Below are 24592 nucleotides of genomic sequence, written 5' to 3'. Positions count from 1 at the left end.
AAAGTTAAAAAAAATCCTTTAAAATTTGAGGGAACCATTTTTTATGATTTAATGACTTCTTTTTTTTTTTTTTTAATGGATCATGCCAAACCTGTAGGAGTTACTACTGGGAATGTGATTAGAATAATTTGTGCAATAAAGCCCTTCATAGCTTAAAAAAAATAAAACTCTTGGAGCAGGGACTGGAAACTTGTAAATACTCACAAATGAGAGTATTAATAGCTAAAATCTATTAAGGGCTTCCACATGTAAAGCACTTGTGCTGTTTTATACGCCTTAGTTCATTTTATCATCATGATCACTATTTTTTCTGATTTAATGAATGAAAATATTTATAGCAATGCAGTTATAATAATTAACATGAACAGGTGATCACTAGATGTTAGAGACTATTAAAAAACTGTCAATGAATGATATCTTTGGATTTAACCCTCGCATTTCATTCAAAAATATTTATGGTAATTATTTTAAAAAATTGAGACATAATTGTACATATTTATGGGGTCCATGTGATATTTTGATATAAGCATACAATGAATAATGATCACATCAGGTTAACTGGAGTATCTATCACCTCAAACGTTTATCATTTCTTTGTGTTGAGAACATTTCAAATGTTCTCTTCTGGCTATTTTGAAATATACAATACATTACTGTTCCCTGTAGACACCCTACAAACACTGGAACTTATTCCTTCTACTTGACTGTATTTTTGTACCTATTAACCAACCTCTCTCTTCATCCCTCCCCCTCTCCCTACATTCTGCACTCTACCTCCGTGAGATCCCCTTTGTAGCTCCCACACATGAGTGAGAACGTGCGATGTGTGTCTTTGTGTGCCTGGCTTGTGTCACTTGGTGTAATGACCTCTAGGCTCATCCATGCTGCAGCCAATGACAGGATTTCATTCCCAATAGTATTCCATTGTGCATACACACCACATTTCCTCCACCCAATCCTCCGCTGATGGGCACTCGGGTTGATTATACATCTTGGTTATTGTGAATAGTGCCACAATAAACACGGAAGTACAGACATCTCTTTAATATGCTGATTTCCTTTCTTTTGGGTATATACACCCAGCAGTGGGGTTGCTGAGTCATAAGGTCGATCTAATTTAATCCTCATAATAACTCTGTGAAGTTGGATATCACTATTATCCTCCCTTTACAAAGGTGGAGATGGAGACACAGAGACATTAAGTAAACTAATGTCAGAAGACGTACATGGTGAGCTTGTCAGTGCTAACCACATGGAATCCCAGGGAATGTTTCTTGAGTGAATAATATATTACAGATAAAACAGAAGCATCTTTGATAGAGGGAATGGAGATACTTGTAATGGCTCCAGAAATTCGGCTCAGATGGCTGGGTTAGAAATTTTGGGAGATACTGGGGATCTAAGAGAAGGTTGACTACTGTTCGGGAGGTGAGAGATCCTGAGAATTGGGTTCCAGAAGAGAGAGGGGAAGCAAGCTGAGAGGAAGCTAAGAGGAAAAGAAGATGAGAGAGACACAGGAATTGACTGGAATGCTTTAAGTGACTGGACTCGTAGCATCACATCATCCGCACTTGTACCGCCAAAGTTCTTCCTCCGAGAGCTCTGCCTGTCCCATACCTGTTTCCCACACCAGGTGCTCCAAGGGCATTGCTGAGGTTCTAGTTCCCTCGGCCCTTTGTTTCCTGGGTGATGAAGGTTCGATTCAGCTTTGAGAAAGGGTGGGGAGGTGGTGTCAGACGTCCTCTGCGAGCGTCCTGGAAGAGTTCAGCTGTAGGAAAGAGGAGAAAGGGCATATTTACAATCTCTGAGGCCTCAGAGATTGAATTCTCATGAATGCTCATTAAATTAATTGTTCCATTGTTCCTCTAGTCTCTGAGCAATTTGGTTCCTATGAAAGAGGGAACCAAGATAGAAAGGAACTTCTTTTCTGCTGGTTTTGGTTCCTTGGAAACATCTTGGATACCAGATATGTGCGTTCCTTCTCCTGGGGCTCTTTGTTTATGATGTTCTTTCCTCCCTAGGTCCACCTCCCTTGCTCATTGGACTCTCCCATGAATTTTTTCTCAACATTTAAGATGGAGTTTCTTGGCCAGGCTCAGTGGCTCACGCCTGTGATCCTAGCACTCTGGGAGGCCCAGGCAGGAGGATCTCTTGAGCTCAGGAAGCTGAGGTTGCTGTGAGCAAGGCTGATGCCAAGGCAAGAGTAGAGACCCAGGGCAACAGAGTGAGACTCTGTCTGAAAGAAAAAAAAAGATGGAGTTTTTTGTCTATCAAAGGCATGAGCACACATTTCAAGACCGTCTGAGTCCTGGGCACCTTAATTTGGAGTTGCTGACAGGGACCACACACCCAGCTCCGAACAAAACCATTGCAATGACTTTGCCACAAGTTCTATTATTACTGTTGAAAATGCAAAGTAGAGAGAGTTTCAGGCAGGCAAAAGAGAAGTACAGTGATAGGGGAATTGATTGGCTGCACAGGCAGGACTCTGCAGATATGGGCATCTGTACAGCTTCAAAACGAACCCATTGGATGGTCCATGTTGTTTCAGTTCAGAGAGTACGGGCCCTCTTTAACAATTCACAAGGGATGGCTTTTTAGAGCCCAAATCAAACATTGTTACAGCAGCTCTGGAAAATAAGGACAGTAGGACACAGAGCACCCTCTTTGAGTGACTGTTTTCAGCCTGAAAGGGTAGTCAACAAGATGAAACCTTTTTTTTTTTTTTGGACCAGAAGAGAACACCTGCTATGGGGTTCACAATGCTCACATGTTCAAATGTTGCAATATTCACCTGATCAATGCTTTATTCCTGGACTAACCTCCTACTTATCTTCTCCATCAGTTATCCCTCAGTATCCATGGGGGACTGCTTCCAGGACCCCCTGCAATACCAAAATCTGCTGATGCTGAATTCCCTTATATAAAATGGGGTCATATTTGCATATAACCTACGTGCATTCTCTTGTATCCTTTCAATCGTCTCTTGATTACTTATAATACCTAGTACAATGCAAATGCTATGCAAATAGTGATATGCTGTATCTTACAATTTGAATTCCAATGACCTTTACAGCTCTTGGTGCCCACGTCTGCCCATCGTTTAGGTCCCAGTTATTAGAGACTACACGCGGTGCTCGTTTTTCCATTCCTGAGACACTTTGCTTAGAGTAACGGTCTCCAGTTCTATCCAAGTTGCTGCAAAACACATGATTTCATTCCTTTTTATGGCTGAGCAGTACTCTGTGATGTATATAGATCGTATTTTCTTAATCTACTCATGAATTGTTGAGCACTTAGATGGATTCCACATCTTTGCAGATGTGATGTACTGTAGATGAGTTTGTACTGTGAGCCTTTAAATCTGTCGCTCTGCCCTGCCTCCCTCATTCCCCTGGTCGTCACGGGCTGTGGTGGCAGGGCAGGCCTGTGAGGCAAGGGCAGGGCATACAGGGCAGGGCTGGCCCACAGGATGGGGCACATGCATGGGATGCAGCAGGCCTGTGGGGCACAGTGCATGCAGGGCCCAGCACACATGTGGGACAGAGTACACCTGCAGGGTGGGGTGCCTGCACAGGGGTGCACGGATTGGGGTGATGTTGGTCAGAGGACACATAATTTCAGTTATGTAGGATGAATAAGTTCAAGAGATCTATTGTATATCATGGTGACTAAGTTAATAACAATATAGTATAAACTTGGAAATTGCTAAGAGAATATACTTTGTGTTCTGACCACACAAAGGTGATAAGTATGTGATATAAAGCATATGTTAAACAGCCTGATTTAGGCATGCCACAATGTATATGCATATCAAAATATCATTTTGTATACCATAAATATACACAATTTTTTCTTACTAATTAAAAATGAATAAAAATAATTAAAAACCATAGAGTCCATTAATTTTTTTAGTGTTGATTTTTTTCTTTTCTTTTTTTTAATTCAAAAATATTATGGGGGTACAAACATTTTGGTTACATATAATGCCTTTGTGTCACCCAAGTCAGGGCTACAAGCATGTCCTCCTATACAGTGAGCTCTGAATCCATTAGTTGTAAGTTTACCCAGCCCCACCCCACTCCACCCCCACCCCACCCCCAAGTGACCGGTGCAAAGTGAATATCACTACCATGTGAGCACCTTAATGTTGATCAGTTAGTACCAATCTGATGGCGAGTACACGTGGTGCTTGTTTTTCCATTCTTGTGATAACCTCACTTCGAAGGATGGGCTCAAGCTCTATCCAGGATAATATAAGAGTGCAAGTTCACCATCGTTTTTTGTAGTTGAGTAGTACTCCATGGTATACACATACTACATTTTATTAATCCACTCATATATTGATGGGCATTTGGGTTGTTTCCACATCTTTGCAATCATGAAGTGTGCTGCTATAAACATCTGAGTGCACATGTCTTTATTTTAGAATGTCTTTTTTTCCTTTGGGTAGATGCCTAGTAGTGGGATTGCTGGATCAAATGGTATTTCTATTTTTAGCTCATTGAGATATCTCCAAATTACTTTCCACAGGGTTTGTACTAATTTTCAGTCCCACCTGCACTGTAAGAGTGTTCCAATCTCTCCACGTCCACACCAGCATTTGTTGTTTTGGGACTTTTTGATAAAGGCCATTCTCACTGGAGTTAGGTGATATCTCATTGTGGTTTTGATTTGCATTTCCCTAATGATTAGAGATGTTGAGCATCTTTTTATATGTTTTCTGGCCATTATTTTGTCTTCTTTTGAAAAGTTTCTGTTCTTGTCATTTTCCCATTTATTGATGGGTTGTTTGATTTTTTTTGTTAATTTTCTTAAGTTCTATATAGATTCTTATTATCAATCCTTTATCAGATGTGTAGAATGCAAATATTTTCTCCCATTCTGTAGGTTGTCTATTCACTCCAATGACAGTTTCCTTGGCTGTGCAGAAGCTTTTTAATTCGATCAGGTCCCATTTATTTATTTTTGTTGCTGCCGTGATTGCTTTGGGGATCTTCTTCATACATTCTTTGCCTAGGGTGATGTCTATAAGAGTTTTCCCAACATTTTCTTCTGTAATTCTTAAGGTTTCATGCCTTAGGTTTAAGTCTGTTACCATCGTCAGTTGATTTTCATGAGAGGTGAGAGGTGGGAATCCGGTTTCAATCTTCTGCATGTGGTTATCCAGTTTTCCCAGCACCATTTATTGAATAGAGATTCTTTTCCCCAATGTATATATTTGTCTGCTTTGTTGAAGATTAGATGACTGTATGAGGATGGTTTTATACCTGGGTTCTTAGTCCTGTTCCAAAGGTCTGTATCTTTGTTCTTGTACCAGTACCATGCTGTTTTGGTTACTATAGCCTTGTAGTAAAGCTTGAAGTTTGGTAGACTGATGCCTCCCAATTTGTTCTTTTTGTTTAAGATTGCTTTGGCTATACGAGGTTTTCTCTGGTTCCATACAAATTGTAGAATTATTTTTTCTATATCTGTAAAGAATGACGATGGTATTTTGATAGGGATTGCATTAATTCTGAAGATCACTCACTTTAGGTAGTATGATTGTTTTAACAGTATTGTTTCTGCCAATTCATGAGCATGGTAGGGTTTTCCATCTGTTTACATCTTCTACAATTTCTTTTCTTAGTGTTTCACAGTTCTCCCTATATATGTCTCTCACCTTCATTGTTAAATATATTCCTAAATATTTAATTTTCTTTGATGTTATTGTGAAAGGTTCTGCGTCTTTGATTTTTGGTTTGACTGTTATTGGCATATATGAATGCTACTGATTTATGTACATGAATTTTGTATCCTGAGACTTTACAGAATTCATTTATCAATTCCAGGAGTTTCTTGGTTGAATTCTTGGGATTTTCTAGATTTAATATCATATCGTCAACAAAGAGTGAGAGTTTGACCTCTTCTGCCCCCATTTGGACACACTTAATTCCCCTCTCTTGTCTGATTGCTCTGGCAAGGACTTCCAGCACTATGCTGAATAGAAGTGGAGACAGTGGGCAACCTTGTCTGGTTCCAGTTCTAAGCAGGAATGCTTTCAATTTTTCCCCATTTAGTAGGATATTGGCTGTGGGTTTATTGTGTATGGCCTTAATAATTTTAAGGTGTGTCCTGCCCCTATGCCTATTTTGTTAAGAATTTTTATCATAAAAGTGTGCTGGATTTTGTCAAATACTTTTTCTGTGTATCAAGGGAGTCATATGGTCTTTGTTCTTGCTTTTATTTATGTGGTGAATTGAGAACCAATCTTGCATCTTTGGAATAAAGCCCCCCTGGTCATGATGAATTATTTTTTTCATGTACTGTTGGATTAAGTTTGCTAAGATTTTGCTGAGGATTTTTTGCCTCTATATTCATGAAGGATGTTGGTCTGTAGTTTTCTTTTTTTGTTGTGTCCTTTTCTGGCTTTGGAATCAAGGTGATATTGGCTTTGTAGAATGTGCTGGGGAAAATATCAGCCTTCTCAATGTTGTGGAATAATTTCTGCAGTATGGATATGAGTTTTTCTTTATAAGTTTGGTAAAATTCAGGTGTGAACCCATCTGGTCCGGGACGTTTTTTTGTTGGAGCATTTTTAATTGCTGCTTCTATTTCTGTGCTTGATATTGGTCTGTTCAGGAATTCTATTTCTTCCTGATTGAGCCTAGGAAGGTTGTGTGTTTCTAAGTATTTGTCCATTTCCTCCATGTTTTCTAGTTTTTGGGCATATAGATTTTTATAGTATTCAAAGATAATGTTTTGTATTTTTGTGATGTCTGTAGTGACCTTTCCTTTTTCATTTCTAATTGAGTTTATTAGAGTCCTTTCCTTTCCAGTTCTTGTCAATCTAGCAAGAGGGCTGTCAATTTTCTTTACCTTTTCAAAAAATCAACTTTTGGTTTTATTAATCTTCTGTATAGTTCTTTTGCTCTCAATTTCATTTAGTTCTGCTCTGATCTTAGTTATTTCTTTTCTTCTGCTAGGCTTAGAATTAACTTGCTCTTCCGTTTCCAGTTCCTTGAGACAGTTTGTTAGTTTGTTGATTTGTGAGCTTTCTGTCTTTTGGATGTGAGCATTTAATGCCATTAGTTTTCCTCTTAGGAATGCTTTTGCTGTATCCCACAGATTTTGATAACTTGTGTCCCCATTATCATTTAGTCTGAAGAATCTTTTGATTTCCATCTGGATCTCCTCCTTGAGTCATTCAGCAATAGATTGTTTAATTTCCATGACTTTGTGAAGTGGCGAGTGCTCCTATTGGAATTGATCTCTAATTTTATACCACTGTGGTCTGAGAAGATACATGGTATAATTTCTATTTTTTTAAATTTGTTGAGATCTGATTTGTGGCCTAGGATGTGATTGATTTTAGAGAAAGTTCCATGAGCTGATGAGAAGAATAAATATTTGGCTTTATTTGGGTGGAATGTTCTGTAGATGTCTGTTAGACCCATTTGTATTATTTCTTTGCTTATTTTCTGCTTGGAGGATCTGTCCTTTTCAGTTAGTGGGGTGTTGAAATCCCCAGCTGCTATGGCATTACTGTTTATCATGCTATTTAGATCGAACAGGGTTTGCTTTATGTATCTGCGTGCTCCTGTGTTGGGTGCACAAATATTAAGAATTGTTAAGTCTTCTTGTTGGATTTTTCCTTTCATTGTTATATGGTGACCATCTTTGTCTTTCTTTACTTTTGTTATTTTAAAGATTATGTTATCTGATATAAGAATAGTTACCCCCACTTTCTTTTGGCTTCCATTTGCCTGGAAGTTTGTTTTCCAATCCTTACTTTGAGTCTGAAAGAATCTTTGTGGGTTAGATGCGTTTCCTGGAGACAGCAGATACTTGGCTTATGAATGGGATACATAAAAATGGATGTAGTCAAACATTGGAAGACAATACACCAATAAGAATGGTTGCTCTACAACCATGTAAAATAATAGGGATGAACTCATGAAATAAGGTAGTCATTAAATAAGACATTGTATGATTCCTCTATGTAAAATGCAAAAAGAATCAAAACTAATGTATAATGTTAGAGTCATAATAGTGGTTACCTGGGTGGTGGGAAGGAGTGTCTAGAAAGTAACACAGGTGAGAGTTCCTAGGGTGTATTCAGTTTGTGGAAATTCATTGAGCTGAACATTATATTCAAATAAAACAATTCTTCAATGTAAAGAAAGGGCTATACATGCCTCTATTGAAATTATAAGAAATGTCACAGGGGTAGGAATGACAAGATAGAGCAAAGATCAGACCTAGAGAAGAATATTCATGCTATGGAGATTGAAAACACCCAGAAATTGAGACAGGGAGAGTGAAGGGAGAGCAGAGTAGGGCTGAGAGAAACCTAAGGACCCTCCACTGTTGAACTTTGCAGAAGGCTCTACTTGCAGACCTTGCTCATGGCATGTCCATCTCTGTGTTCCTGGAGTTTCTGCAGGTAAAGTCCACCCTTCCTTCCTCTCTACTTCCCTACATCACTTATGGGGCTCTCCTGTGTCATTGAAATGTTATCAGTGAAACAACAATTCCCCCAGCTCATTAACCAATGTGTCAGAATAAGATTCATGGACATGATGAGGTATCTAACAGAAAAAAACATTTATTTCTTCTTAGTCTAAGAATGGTGAGCTGGAGGGGAGGGCCAGTGAGGGGACATTTATATCTGGGGACTCTTTAAATCTTAGCAGTGGAATTTTCATGGCTTCTCATTGAACATATCATTTGCTCCTCACTCTGTTCTCCAAGAAATGTATTCAACTGCTGAGGATGGAGGTGGAAGGAGTCATTCTCAAGGTTTGTGTCTTGAAGGATCTAATAAAAGTTCTTTCATTGACTTGAAAATTGCATGGTGGTAGACCATTAGCAGAGATGTTCCTCTTCACTGCTTTTCTCTATATCCATGACTTTCACAGTGTGACTGTGAAGCTCTTCACATTGAGAGGTGGAGTCTATTTCTCTACCTCTGAATCTGGTCTAGATTTAGGGTTTTTTTTTTTTTATTTGTTCCGGCCAATAAAGTAAGTGACAGTATGCCTCAAGGGGTCTAGATGCCTTTTTGCTGATATCTTAATTGTAACCCTGCCTCTGCCATATGGACAAGTCCAGGCTAGCCTGCTGCAGCAGGAAGGATTATGTGGAGCTGTGTCCAGTTGTCCCAACCATGGTCACCCCAGACCAGCCTACAGACAGAAAATCCCCAAATTTGAGAGAACAAATACAACATTAATAGAAGAACTCCAACTAACTCACAGGTGACCAAAGATGCATAGGAGGCCAGCACAGACCAGAAAACTTCCCCAACATAGACTCCCAGGCACTAGAAGAAGCATTGTCTTAGACCATTTAGTATCGGGGTGACTTGTTATGCAGCAACAGCTTGCTGATACAATAATCAGTGCCAATGGAACGAGGACATTCAGAATAACCTGATGCTTCTTTTTTTTTTTTTGACATTTTTTCTGATATTCAAAGGCAGCATTCATGATTACCTGGTTATTCATGTTTTTTCGCCCAGATAACTGTATGAAAAAGAAACTACAATTGGGATTCCCTTTCAGGAAACCAGGAGGTTGGAAGGATGTGTGTATTTTTGTAGGAATAACTTTTGACCATGAATCACAAGTCTCCATTCCCAGAGGGATTATTGGAATTCAAGTTTTTGGGCGAGTTGTCTTTGATCATGATGGTTGAAAAGAGTTTAGATCATAAAAGAAATGAAGAAATTGGTGGTAGAGTAAATACATATATTGCCCACTCACCTGCACTTTAATGCTTAAGACACAATTGGTTAAAGACAAAAATATTTTTCTGGACAAGGTAAGGAGTTCTATTTGTAGACAGCACTGGAATTTTCAAGTAGAAACAGCAAGAGAGTACAATAAAATAATATAGACCATGACAACAAATCCTTCACTTGGATTAACATCAAACTTCCACACTTCAAGGAGTAGATGTAAGTCATCAAAAACAAATCTTCCACAGTAATTCAATGTATGATTGAAAATATTATTACATCGTGTTTACAGTCATCTCTGACTGTAAGGCCATATGGTATCGATTGATTCATGCAATTTTTCCTTTCTGTGTAGACTACACTTGGAACATATATTTGAAAAACAATTTTTGCCTTCCTACTCTTTACTAGGGAATAGAGCAGGCACTGTGGACACTGAGCCAAAAGAGGACAGGATTCCAACGAGGAGAGTAAAATGCCATGTCCAGCTGCGAAACACATTGGTGTGTTGAAGTCCACATTATCAGGAAGAGCAGTTAAGGTAGCGATAGAGAAATGAATGACAGGTTTGTTATTTTCCATCATTTGATAATATCCATTTTAACTGGGGTAAGATGGTAGCTCACGGTGGCTTTGACTTGCGTTTCTCTATGATTGGTGATGTTGGTGAGGATGTGGAGAAAAGGGAACGCACTTACACTATTGGTGGAAATGTAAATTAGTGCAGCCTGGACAGATGGAGGTTCCTCAAAAAACTGAAAATAAAGCTACCATGTGATCCAGCAATCCCATGTTCATTGCGGCACTATTCACGGTGGCCAAGACAGGGAATCAGTCCAAGTGTCTATTGGTGGATGAATGGATAAAGGAAGTGTGGTATATAAATACAATGGAGTGCAATTCAGTCTTAAAAAGTATGAAACACTGTCATTTGCAACAACATGGATGGAAGAACTAGAGGTCATTATGTCAAGTGAAAGAAGCCAAATGTCGCATGTTTACACTCAATATGTGGAAGCTAAGAAATTTGAACTCTTGGAGGTAGAGAATAGAATCGTGGTTACCAGAGGTTAGGAAGGGTAGTGGGGAGGGAGGTTAAAGAGGGTTTGGTTAATGGGTGCAAAAATACGGTTAGATAGAAGCAAAAAGATCTAGTGTTCAGTAACACAATAGGGTGACTACAGTTAACAATAATTTATTGTGTATTTCAACATAACTGGAAGAGTAGTTTTGGAATGTTCCAAACACAAAGTAATGATAAATGTTTGAGGCGATGGATAGCCAAACTACCCAGACTTGATCATTACGCTTTATATGCTTGTATCCAAATATCACATATACCCCATAAATATGTACAACTGTTATGTATCCATAAAATTAAACATATTAACAAAAAGAAATAAATGGCAGACACAAAAATGAGAAAACTGTGATCTCGGAAATCCTTCTCCAGTGAAATTGTGTAAATGGCCTCAGCTGCCGATCGCAGTTTATTCCACGGGTCTCCTATAGCTCGTCACTCTCCGGAGCAAATAGGAATCTCCAAACTGTTTCTGACCCAAGGTTAGGAATAATCTTGGGAAGGTAGGAAAATGACAGAGGGGAAAAAAAATCTATTTAATATCAGAGCAGAAAACTTCGTAAAGGAAGTTGCTTAAATTTGATAAAGCAGTTGGGTTCAAAGAAATGGAAATTTCAGGAAATAAAAAGGAGTAATTTCTACATCTGTGATCTGATTAAACAATAGCAATCTCTGCTCTGGGGCTTTGGGCACTGCCGTCATGGGTACACCTTCAGCCCCAGGACAATTGGACCTGTTCTAGTTTCCCTTCCAAAGAATCCTTCAGAGCCTTCCTTATGTCTTTATTCCTCAGGCTGTAGACGAAGGGGGTCAGCATGGGAGTGACCACCGTGTACATCACTGAGGCTGTTGCACTGGAGTGTGAGCTGTGGGTAGCAGCGGAACTGAGGTACACCCCCAGGCTTGTGCAGTAAAATAAGGAGACAACTGAGAGGTGAGATGCACAGGTGGAAAATGCTTTACACTTCCCCTGAGCTGAGGAGATTGCATGTACAGAGGAAACTATCTTAGAGTAAGAGTAAAGGATGCCAGTAAGGCATCCCCCACCCAGCAGCATAGCTGAGAAATACATCACCATGTCATTAAGAAAGGTGTCAGAGCAGGCAAGGTGGATTATCTGATTAAGTTCACAGAAAAAGTGGGGGATTTCCAAGGCTGTACAGAAGGACAGTGGCAACACCATTAAGCTTTGTGACAAGGAATTCAGGACACTCATGATCCAGGACACCAGAACCAGCAGCCCACAGAGCCTGGGGTTCATGGTGACCGTGTAGTGCAGGGGGTGGCAGATGGCCACAAACCGGTCATAGGCCATCACAGTGAGAAGGAAGCTGTCCAACCCCACAAAGAGTACGAAAAAGTACATCTGGGTGATGCAGTCTGCGTAGGATATGACTTTGCTCTGTGACTGAATGTTCACCAGCATCTTTGGGACAGTGGTGGAGATGAAACAGATGTCTACAAAGGACAGGTTGGAGAGGAAGAAGTACATGGGTGTGTGGAGGTGAGAGTATACCCTGATGACTAGGATGATGAGCAGGTTTCCGAACACGGTAACCAGGCACATGGACAGGAACACCCCAAAGAGGAGGGTTTGCCATCCCTGTTCTTCTGAAAATCCCAGAAGAAGAAATTCTGAAATTCCTGTACAATTCTCTGGTGCCATGTGGTAGAGGCGACTACAAAAGAAGAGAAACAGAACATGACACAAGCATGCATCACAGACCTGTCAGAAATGCTATCATTTATATCCTACAGTCAAGAAATTAATTTCTGTAATTTGTGTATGGATCAGGTCTCCTTTAGGGGATCCCCCATCCCATATCCAATTAGGAATTTCTTTTCCATGATGCTCAGCTTTTCCTCAAATGGTCATGTGTTCAAACATTTTGATGAGAAATTCTTTCTTGCACTTGGGGAATATAAACTGAATGAACGTCGTGTCCAAGGCACCATCTAGACAATGGGTGAAGAGTGCTGGAAAAAAAACAAAAGTCCCTCCAGTAAAATATGGAGAAAGAAGACAAGTAAATGAAAGAGAATCATGTACTGTGTCAGTTAGTGACAAGTGCTATAAAGAAAGAAAGAAGGTAAAAAAGAGAGAGCGGATGGGGGTGTTAATTTTTACTGGGTGTTCAGGGAAGTCTAGCAGACAAGGGGACATTTGAACAGAGACCTCAGGAAGACAGACTGGGAACCAAGAGGATACCTGGTAATCTGTATGACTGAAAGGAGGGTTGCCCAGTGCAAAGGCCCTGAGGAAGACACTTGTTACGGAGGCTCAAGGCCAACAAGAAGTTCAGTGTGGCAAGAGGAATTAGCAAGAAGGAGACTGATCATATACAGTGTCAAGGAACATTGCAGAATGGGATGGCCTCATTGCTGCTGCAACTCCAAGATACAAGGAGTCCCGCTGTCCGGATGTTTTTGCACTTGAATAAACCGGCTCCAAAGGTGGCCCCTGTATTGAAATGCACCCCCTCTTTCTTTCCATATGTTGCCTCTATATTATGTAACCTCTTGGAATATGTTGAGCCCAGGTTCTTCTGCTCTGTAACCTGCTCTCACCCTTAAAGGCACCCCCCCAACACACAAGCAGCACAGATACACATGCACAACGAGGACTCCTGGGGCGTGGTAACAGCACACCCTTCTCACCTCCAGTTATACTGTTAGACAGGCATGGACAAGGCAAGCTGTCAGTGTCAGATTAGCTTCCACTTTGGTATGGCCAAGGTCTGCCCTCTGGTTAAAGAAAATTTAAAAGAAAACCCATAAAAATAAAATATCTGCTTGATAAACACAGAGAGGGGAATTCAATGGACCTGAGAGGGGGAAAATATCTAATAATCCCAGATAGTTCCTAAGGGATTAGGAGGGAGAAAAAGCTTCCTTGGTTATGGCGACACTTCAGCTCCTCTTGTAGCTCCTTGATACCAAGCAAAAATAATAAAAGATCAAAAATAAGTTTGCCCAAAAGATAAAAGTATTGATATCTTTTTGGCACCAAGACACTTACAGATTGAACACATAAATGTAAAGAATGAGCAAAGGAAATAGGCAAACAGTTCAGAAAAGGAGATCTACAAAGAATGACAAAATTTAGACATTTAAAGGTATGAAACAGTAGGAGACTTGCTTTTTCCCGTGCCCGTTCCATGTTGATTTGAACAATTGATTTTTTTTTTTTTTGACACAGGGTCTTGCTCTGTCACTTGGGCTAGAGTGCAGTGGTGTCATCATAGCTCACTGCAGCCTCAAACTCCTGGGCTCAAGCGATCCTCCTGCCTCAGCCTCCCAAGTAGCTGGGACTACAGGCATGCGCCACCATGCCCGGCTAATTTTTTCTATATATATATTTTTAGTTGTCCAGATAATTTCTTTCTATTTTTAGTAGAGACTACTAGGATAAGAAATAATATTAGGGTCTCGCTCTTGATCAGGCTGGTCTCTAACTCCTGACCTTGAGTGATCCACCCACCTCGGCCTCCCAGAGTGCTAGGATTACAGGCATGAGCCACCACGCCTGGCCATATTTTAATGTAACATATATTTAAAATAAAATTTATTAATCTTAAACTAATGATGAGTTTTCTTACCAGTTCATTTTAAATTATTTCCATATTGATAATTAACTGAAACAAGATATAAAATAGCAATAATTTAATGATTTCAACATGGGTACGTAATGAAAATGGCAAAGACCTAGACATAGAGATCATAACATATAATCGAGTTAGAGGTATCTAAATTTGTGGTTTTGTTTTACAGAAAGAAATGTGGATCAAATATACTTGCAAAAGATAATGGCAATTTTTCGTCAAATGATGAAGAAGAATGCCTTCCAAATGATGGTCAAAGGCAATGCTACATATTGACATAGATTGAATCACAAAAGATTGAAAGGCACAATGAAGAGAAACAGCAATGTGAAAACAAATTGGAAAGGTATGAAAGGCATTTTTTTTACTCAAATGATGCAGAAGAACTTTGTACATTTATAGAGCAATGAGGGGAACACAATATTACCAACAGATAGATTTGACCACACGAAATTTATAAACTTTCATACATTGCCCCAGAGCCTTTATACCTACATAAAAGAACTAAATGGTAAACAGCAAAGGTGGTAAAAAAAAAAAAAACAGCCTCCAATTCTTTTGTTTGACAGAATGCAATCAGGAACAGGAATAAAAATCCTGTGCATTCACTGTACAAAAGCAAAGAGCTCGCACAGAAAATTTGCAATAGCAAAAGCAAATGTCTAACGAACCCACAAATACATCCAGACTCAGCAATAAGGAAATAACTGCAAGCAAATCCCAACAGTATACCCTTTTCCACCTAGTAAATAATTTTTTTTTTCAACTGCATACCTAGCACGAGGGAAGATAACTGCAAAATGTATGCCTCACAAGGTATTGTTGCAGGGTAGTGTTAGCAAGCAATCTATTGGTCTAGATCTTTCTCATCGATGTGGAAGCATACTAAGATATGCCCTGTCTTAAAAATAAAAAAAGAAATGTCCTACTTTCATGTATAGCCCCCCTCAGCTGATACTTTATTTTTCTATTTCCCATAAATGCAAAAATCCTTGAACATTTGTTCTTCTATTGGAACCACTCTGCGCCTACAATTCTCTCTTCAAACAACTACTGCCATCCCTGGGGTCTGGGCTGGGCAGGTTTGGCTCTCAGCTGACCTCGAGGAAACGTTCTCTGCTTCCATCCTCTCTGAGTCTTTCCTGCAGTACCTACTGGTCTGTCAGACTCACCCAGATGGGGTCTCTCAGAGGAAGGTCTTTGTGTAGAAATTCTAATGTCTTCCTGGATGGTTGATGGTGGAGACTGAAACTCTGTCGTCAGACAAGACAGCGGGAAGGAGTCAAGCACTGGTTTCCAAGCCAGCGTTAGGACTCCAAAAGAAACAACCATGTCCCTTCCAGCCCAAGGTTGCACATGACAACCACGGAGGAGATATTAGGCATTAGGCACGTTTCCCTCTTATTAATCCAACCCTGAGCGTATCATTGCCCTGTGGGACATGTCTCTGCACAAAATGGAACTTTTTCTTGCACAGATTCTTTGTCCCCAAGAGACCAAGTTAAAAGTTAAGTGAATCCAGTCTTTATTATTTCTTCTCCTTGAAGTTTTCTGCCTTTCAGAGGTCAGACCTCCCACCGTCTCATCCCAACCCCGAGGCAAAGTTTTCGCTGAGGTCTAAGACGGAAGAACGTCTCTAGACTAGGTTTCCTACATTTCTAAGCATTGACTTGTGTTGGGGACATAGCCCCTTGATCTCTCCAGAAAACTGTTGCCCTCTTCAACAAGGGCGAAAATTTATATTTATATTCCCTTGATGTAATATCATGGGTACTGTACTCCTTGGCTTCATGACATTTTTGATAAAGAAATTAGGAGTTCCATGCTTGTAACACAAGTTAAGAGATGTCGTTTCATCTTTTATTTATAACACATTTGTTAATTATAAGAAGTATATTTAGATATTTTTATTTACACTGTCCTGTGATTACTACCTTATAAAGATTGTCTTGGCCAGGTGCAGTGGCTCATGTCTGTAATTCTAGCACCCTGGGAGGCCGAGGTGGGAAGATTGTTGAGGGCCAGGAGTTCGAGACCAGCCTCAGCAACGTAACAAGACCCTGTCTCTACAAAAAACAGAAAAATTTAGCCAGGCATGGTGACACACACCTGTAGTCCCCAGCTACACTGGAGGCTGAGGCAGGAAGATCACTTGAGCCCAGGAGTTTGAGGTTGCTGTGAGCGATGATGATGCCGCTGCACTCTAGCCCGGGTGACAGAGTGAGACTTGTGTCAAAAAAAATTGTCTCCTTTAATTTTTAAAATAAAGGTCCACTTTTTGATAGTCAGTAGTAGGATGAACCTCATTGTACATTTGCAGAAATGGAGCTTGAAAGGGTTAAGTGATTTGCCCAAACTTATAAACGGAATAAGGTATGAGCTTTGGTTGGTACTCTGCCAAGATGTTTCCAGTTCTCACCCATGAGGCCAGTGGTTCTAAACCAGTTGTGATTTTTGCCTCCAGGGGATATTTGGAAATATCTGGAGAAATTTTGGTTGTTACAACTGTGGAGGCGCTATCGGCATCTAGGGGGTTGAATCCTGGGATGCCACTCAATAATCTAAAATGTACAGGACAGCACCCCACCACAGAGAATTCCCCAGCACAAACGTCAAAAGGGAGTAGGCTGGAAAACTCTATATGAAAGACAAGCACTTCTGCAACTTCGCCCGTGCAAGAATCTCCTGGGGGAGCTTGTTCAAATGCAGATTCGAATTGAGCAGGTTCAGGGTGGCCCAGAGATTCTGCATTTGTAACTAACTCCCAGTTGATGTTGATCCTACCAGTTCTGGTCTGTGGACCCCCTCTTGGAGTGTTAAGATTGTGGTGGCCAAGTTTTACAGTGAGGGGTAGATATTTTGAGGCATTTTCCACCAAGTACCTTCACATCAGCCTCAGGTCCGACTTCAGGGGGCACCAAATGTTGGACTCAGTAGCCCAGTGCTACGGTTGAATGTGTGCTCCAAAGTTCGTGTGTTGGAAACTTAATCCACAATGCAACAGCGTTGGGAGGTGGTGCTGAATAAAAGTAAAATAGCTTGAAATAGTCTAACGATAATTCTTAATGGGGCTTGTTTGCAGGCTGCGCAAGGGGGTCAGAAACAATGCCTGTGAGTCAACAAAGCACAGAACGGTGGCATCTGGAGCACTTTGTTCCCTGTTTGGTGCCCTGCATGGAGGTTGTAGCTCAAGACTACCGCTTGCTGTCTCCCAGGAGCAGAGCAAGGCTAGACTCACTTCCTGTCCCAAGAAATCTTTGTGGTATCACAGTAAACTTAGTAAATGGGGAACCGGGACATAGTCACGATAGCTGCTATCCAGTGGACAACTGCTCTGTGCGAGATAATTTCCTATGAGCTTTGGAACAGTCCATATTTCTCACATCAACTCCATAAAGTAGGTGGGATTTCCCAAGTTTATAGATAAGGAACTAAGATCTAAAAGTTTCACTTCCTGTCATGAGGAAAGTACTCAAGAAGCAAGTGTAAACATTTTTAAAATTTTAAATGCTTATTTTTTTTTATTTTTTATTTTTTTAGACAGTGTCTTGCTCTGTCACCCAAGCGAGAGTGCAGTGGCACCATGGTAGCTCACTGCACCCTCAAACTCCTGGACTCAAGGCATCCTCCTGCCTCGGCCTCTCGAGTAGCTGGGACTACAGGTGTGCACCACCACGCCTGGCTATTTTTTCTATTTTTTTTTTTTGTAGAGACAGAATCTTGCTCTTGCTCAGGCTAGTCTTGAACTCCTGAGCTCAAGTGATCCTCCCGCCTCAGCCTCCCAGAGTGCTAAGATTACAGACATGAACCACTGTGCCCAGACTAAATGTTTATTTTTGAATGATAAAAATCGCATAACTTTTTTTTAAAATTCAGGATATTGCATAACTTTATATGGTAAAATGTGATGTTTTGATATATGAATACATTGTAGAATAATGATATCAAATTGATATCAATCAATTGTTTATCACCTCGATAAGTTTATCACCTCGAATACTTATTTTTTTGTCAGAAGAACATTTAACATCTATTCTTTCAGCAATTTTGAAAGATGTAATGCATTAACTGTGATCACCTTGCTATGTGATAGATCTTGAGAAGTTTTTCTGTCTGTCTAACTGGAACTTTGTACCCTTTGGTCAACATCTCCTCATTCCCCACACCCCTCCCAGACACTGGTACGCACCATTCCAATATCTACTTCTGTAAGTTCAACTTCTTTATGTTATACACATAAGTGGAATCATGTGGTATTTGTCTTTCTATGCTTGGCTTATTTCACTTAACCTCATGTCCTCCAGGTCTACTCATGTTGTCACAAATGACAGAATCTTACTTTTTAAGGCTGACTAGTGTCCCATTGTGTCTGCTTGCCACATGTTCTTTACCAATTGATCCGCTGATGGACGCTTAGGTTGGTTCCATATCTTGGCTTTTGTGAATTATGCTACAATGAGCACAACAGTGCAGATATCTCTTCCACATATGGATTTCAATTCCTTTGCATATACCCCCAGTAGTGTGATTGCTGGATCATACGGTAATTCTATTTTTAGTTTCGTGAAGAGCCTTCCTACCGTTCTCCATAATCACATTCTCACCAATGGTGTTGCCGGGGTCCCCACATCCTTGCCAACTCTTGTTGTCTTTTGTCCTTTTGATGAGAGCCGTTCTAACAGGTGTGAGGTGATAGCCCCTGTTTTAATTTGCATTTTTCTGATGATTAGTCATATTGAGCATTTTTTTTTATAAACCTGTTGGCAATTTGAATCTCTTCTTTTGAGAAATATCTACTCAAATCCTTGGTCAATTTTTAATTTGGTTTATTTGTTTCTTGTTTGCTGTTGACCTGTTTGATTTCTTTATGTATTTTGGATATTAATCTCTTATCAGATATACGATTTGCAAATATCTCCCCCATTCTGTAGGTTGTCTCTTCATCATGTCAGCATTATGTCAGTTGTTTCCTTTGTCATGCAGAAGCGTTTTAGATTGATGCAATCCAGTTTGTTTATTTTTGATTTTTCGACTGTGCTTTTGGGCTTGTATTTAAACAATCTACGCCCAGACCGATGTCATGGATATTTTCCTCTATATTTTCTTCTAGTAATTTTACAATTTTAGGTCTTACACTTAAGTCTTTAATCCATTTTGAATTGATTTTTGTGTGTGGTGTGAGAAAGGGGTCTGATTTCATTCTTCTGCATGTGGATACCCAGTTTTACCAACTTTTGATTACTATTATCTCCGTAATGTATTCTGAAATCAGGTCGTGTAATCCGTCCAGCTTTTTCCCCTGCTCCAGATTGCTTTGGCCATTTGAGATCTTTTGCGGTTATATATGAATTTAAAAATTTTTAAAAAAATTTCTGTGAAAAATGACACTGGCATTTTGATAGTGAATGCATTGAATCTGTTGATTGCTTTGCATAGCATGTACACTTCAAGAACATAAATACATCCAATCCATTAACATGGGATATATTTCCATTTATTCATGTTTTTTTCAATTATTTTCACCAAAATTTTACCATTTTCAGTGTAGAGATTTTTCACCTTCTTGATTAAGTATTTCATTTTATTTTTAATTGACATAATTGCACATGATGAGGGGCACCTCATCATGCTTCAATCACTTTGACCAACGCATCTGGTAAAGCAGCTGAGAAAATTTGATAAAGCAGCTGAGATCAAAGGAATCGAAATTCCAGGGAATAAATAGAAGGAGCAAATTCCACTTCCACAATTTAACTAATGGATCACAATTTCTAGGTCTGAGCCTTAGAGCTTTGAAATCACACACACTTCTTGAAAAATAGACCTTTATCGTCTCCCTCTGAAGAATTGCTTCAGAGCCCTCTTTATGTCTTTATTCCTCAGGCTGTAGATGAAGGGGTTCAGCATGGGAGTGACCACCGTGTACATCACCGAGGCTGTTGTGCTGGAGTGTGAGCTGTGGGTAGCAGCGGAACTGAGGTACACCCCTAGGATTGTGCAATAAAACAAGGAGACAACCGAGAGGTGAGACGCACAGGTGGAAAATGCTTTATACTTCCCCTGAGCTGAGGAGATTGCACGTACAGAGGAAACTATCTTAGAGTAAGAGTAAAGGATCCCACCCAGGGAACCACCACCCAGCAGTATAGCTGAGAAATACATCACCATGTCAATAAGAAAGGTGTCAGAGCAGGCAAGGCGGATTATCTGATTAAGTTCACAGAAAAAGTGGGGGACTTCCAACTCTGCACAGAAGGACAGTGGCAACACCATTAAGCTTTGTAACAAGGAATTCAGGACACTCATGATCCAGGACACTAGAATCAGCAGCCCACAGAGCCTGGGGTTCATGGTGACCGCATACTGCAGGGGGTGGCAGATGGCCACAAACCTGTCATAGGCCATCACAGTCAGGAGGAAGCTGTCCAGCCCCGTAAAGAGTACGAAAAAGTACATCTGGGTGATGCAGCCTGCGTAGGATATGACTTTGCTCTGTGACTGGACATTCACCAGCATCTGTGGGACAGTGGTGGACACAAAACAGATGTCTACAAAGGACAGGTTGGAGAGGAAGAAGTACATGGGTGTGTGCAGGTGGGAGTCTGAGACTGTGGCCAAGATGATGAGTAGGTTCCCGAGCACAGTGATCAGGTGCATGGACAGGAACAGCCCAAAGAGGACGGGCTGCAATTCTGGGTCCACTGAGAACCCCAGAAGAAGAAATTCTGAAATTCGTGTATCATTTTCTGGTTCCAGCTGGTTATTATGACTACTAAAGAAAAAAAAAGAGGAGACCATAACACATGCATGCATTACTAACCTGTCAGAAATTCTATCATTTTATACTCTACAGTCAAGAAGTTAATTTCTTTTTTAAAAACATTTGACAGAGAAAATTCTATGAATAATTCATATGTAACATGATGTTTTGAAGTATGCATACACAGTGAAATGGCTACATCTAGCTAATTAACGTCTGCATTATTTCACATAGTCATCATTTCTGTGGTGAGAACATGCAGCATCCACTCCCTTAGCGTTTTTCAAGAGTGCAATATATCGTCATTGACTGTAGTCGCCATGCTTTCCCTGGAACTTATGTCTCTTATCTCACTGTAATTTCGTATCCTTTAACATCCACCCCCACTGTAAACGCTCCAGTCTCTGGTAACCTCCATTCCACAGCATGTTCGTTTCCATATTTTGTGTGTGAATCTCCATTAGGGAATCCCATGGACATCTCTCATTAGGAATTGCACTCTCACCCTCAGCCTTTCCCAAGGGGCATGTATTCTGAAGTTTTAAGGAGAAAATCTTTCATGCATTGGAAGAATATAAATTGAATTTTGATATGTTCCAGGCACTGTCTAGACATAAGTCAATGATGCTATAAAACAAAAGTCCCTGCAGTCCAATGATGAAGGAAGAATACAAACCAAAGAAAATATCATGTGCTAAGTCAGATGACCTTTTTCTTCTCCTATGAAGAAAAAGAAAGAGGTAAGAAGAAAAGTGTTGATGGGGTGTTAATTTGTACTGGGCGGTCAGGCAAGGGCAGCAGACCAGGTGACAGCTGATCAGAGAGCACACTGAAGACAGAGGGGGAGTCACAAGACTCCTTGTAAAGTGTGTGCAAGGCAGAAAGAAGGAATGATGCAAAGGCCCTGTGGAAGGTGGTCCTTTCAGATGTTCAAGGCCAACAAGGAAGCCAATGTGGCAGGGAAATGAACAGGAGGAGAGTGATGAGAGATGGTGCCAGAGGATGTTGAGGAATGAGATGGCCTTGTAGCTTCTGAAACATAAAGACACAAAGAGTCCCTCTGTCCAGATGGTGTTACATTTGCACTTTATTGATACAATTGCAAAGGTTTCTCATGAATTAAAATACATCCCTTCTTTATTTCTCTCCATTGCCTTGAGTTTTGGTGTTTATCTTATGAGGTACATTTTGGAATAGAAAACCTAGGTCCCCTTTCTTTGAAACCTGGTCTCACCCCAAGGCATGCAAAAGAGCACGCACACAAACACACACACACACACACGTGTATGCCTGAATGCATACACGCATGCAGCACACCATGGCCTCTTGAAGCCCTGTTACTCACATGCTCTTCCCATCTCAGTCACACTATTAATACGGAATGGATATCAGACAAGTTGTCAACATCAAATTATCTTTCCTCAGGAGCATCCAGAAACGGTACTCAGAAATTCCAGTTTGGAAATCTCCCATGCACATGCAACCTTAAGGCTTCATTTTGGTATTGCCATTTTCTACCTTGTGTTTAAAGAAATATAAACCGAATAAACAAAAGAAAAAAAAAGAAATATAAAAACATCTGCTCAAGAGAGAGAGAGAGAGAAAAAGAGAGAGAGAAGCATTAATTAGACCTTGGGTGGGCGGAAAAGATCTAATAAACTCAGATTCCTTAGTTTTGGAGACATTCCAACTCCTGTTATATTCCTTTGATGCCAGCAAAAATAAAAGACAAAGATAAATTTACTAAATGACAAACATGATTTCTTTTCTGTGTCAAAACACTTTCAGATAGGTAACTCCAACAGAGAAAATGAACAAATGCAATAAACAATAACTCAAAAAGGAAATATGCAAATAACCACACAATTTGGCTTTTTTTTTTTAACATGAAACAATACAAAACTTGTTTTTCCTGTGCCTGTTCTGTTTATCTGACCAACTGGCTTTTATATGGTCTGATAGCAGATGAGACAGTCCTTTTCCCATTTTTCTTGTGTGGCATGCTGTTTTTGTTTTTCTTAAGCTCTGGGTTTTGATCTCTTTTTGAGAAGTCCAATGGTCACATTCGAGTCCTGGCTCTGGTCTTCATCTAACATGCAAAGGCCTCCCCAGATCATATGCTATAAAATGCTGCACACACCATGGTATTTCTATCCTTTTGCACTGAATAAAATTCTGCATATGATTTACCCCTGAGGCGATTACATCCTACACACATTCATTGCCTTGTACTGTGTCTTACTGTTACAGTGCAAGATCCAAGTGGTCAGAAACTTCACTTTTTTTTCTTTACTTTTGAATTTTTGCAAAGGTGTATGAATATGAGTGCATTATATATGAAAAAATTAAAGGAAGGAAAAGTTATGAAATCAAAAGAATGTCAGGGGAATGAAGTCGCGTTAAATATAGTGATTTCAGAACACCACTATTCAACAAAATTGAATGCAACCTCAAAAATTAGCTGAAATATATAATGGTCCTGGAATATTCTGGCACGTAGCAGATACTTATTATTTACTCACCGAATCAGGAAACAAGTTTCAGTATATATGGACATTTAATATATGACAAAGTTATATCTCATTTTAGTTGGGAAAGGCTGGATTGTTCAATAAAAGCTGGCATCACTGGCCATCTACCTGGAAGACAATAAAGTTCATCTCCTGTCTCACAATTCACAACAAACTAGCAGGTTTAAAGATGTCAGCGTAAGACATGTTAGATGAACGTGTACAAAACTACATATAAAATCTTCATGTAGGCAAACCGTCTTCACTAAGACAAATAAAGAAGCAAGAAGGTGGACATATATTTACCATAAAATGCAAAACATTTTATGATCAAAAACATCCCCTTAAAAATCAATGAAAAAACAATCATCTTTAAAAATCATTTGAAATGTGATGACTATTAAAAAAGGACATGTAAAACTAAACAAATCAAAATGGTGATCATATATAGGAATGTTTGCTCAAATCCAGTAATAGTTGAAGACAATAAGAAATCTCTCTCAAACTCATCAGCCTGGGAAAAGGTTGAAGAGTTGAGTGTGGATGGAATGTTTAAACAGGTAGTGAATGGGTACCTTATATTTTTTTCTGGCAGAAATGTGAAGTATTACAAGATCTGGGGAAAATGTCTGAATAGAGCTATAAATATTAAAAATACAGGACTTCCAGCATATGTTGAATAGAAGTGGAGATAGTGGGCAACCTTGTCTGGTTCCAGTTCTAAGTGAGAATGCTTTCAATTTTTCCCCGTTCAGTATGATGTTGGCTGTGGGTTTGTCATAAATGGCTTGTATCAATTTTAGGTAAGCCCCATCTATGCCTATTTTGTTAAGCATTCTTATCATAAAAGGGTGTTGAATTTTGTCAAATGCTTTTTCTGCATCTATTGAGAGAATCATATGGTTTTTGTTTTTGCTT

General features: G+C 39.8%; 2 protein-coding genes across 2 annotated transcripts; both read right to left on the bottom strand.

Moving 5' to 3' along the window:
• Positions 1 to 11514: 11514 nt before the first annotated feature.
• LOC105825079 (olfactory receptor 7A17-like) lies at positions 11515 to 12468 on the bottom strand. Its single transcript, XM_012662759.1, has one exon. It carries the CDS (start codon positions 12466 to 12468, stop codon positions 11515 to 11517), a length of 954 nt encoding a protein of 317 aa, XP_012518213.1.
• A 7762-nt stretch (positions 12469 to 20230) lies between these two features.
• On the bottom strand, positions 20231 to 21061 carry LOC105825085 (olfactory receptor 7A10-like). The gene has a single exon (XM_012662764.1). The coding sequence runs from the start codon at positions 21059 to 21061 to the stop codon at positions 20231 to 20233; it is 831 nt and encodes a 276-aa protein (XP_012518218.1).
• Between the last annotated feature and the right edge of the window lie 3531 nt (positions 21062 to 24592).

This window comes from Propithecus coquereli, unplaced genomic scaffold, assembly GCF_000956105.1.
Source record: "Propithecus coquereli isolate 6110/MARCELLA unplaced genomic scaffold, Pcoq_1.0 Scaffold777, whole genome shotgun sequence".
Classification (NCBI taxonomy): Eukaryota; Metazoa; Chordata; class Mammalia; order Primates; family Indriidae; genus Propithecus; species Propithecus coquereli.
Note: the sequence above shows the minus strand (reverse complement) of the source record. Positions and strands in the feature narration are given on the sequence as shown.

What these genes read in the sequence shown, in the direction of transcription:
- LOC105825079 (XM_012662759.1), bottom strand. Translation starts at nt 12,468, where the DNA reads ATGGCACCAGAGAATTGTACAGGAATTTCAGAATTTCTTCTTCTGGGA.
- LOC105825085 (XM_012662764.1), bottom strand. Translation starts at nt 21,061, where the DNA reads ATGCACCTGATCACTGTGCTCGGGAACCTACTCATCATCTTGGCCACA.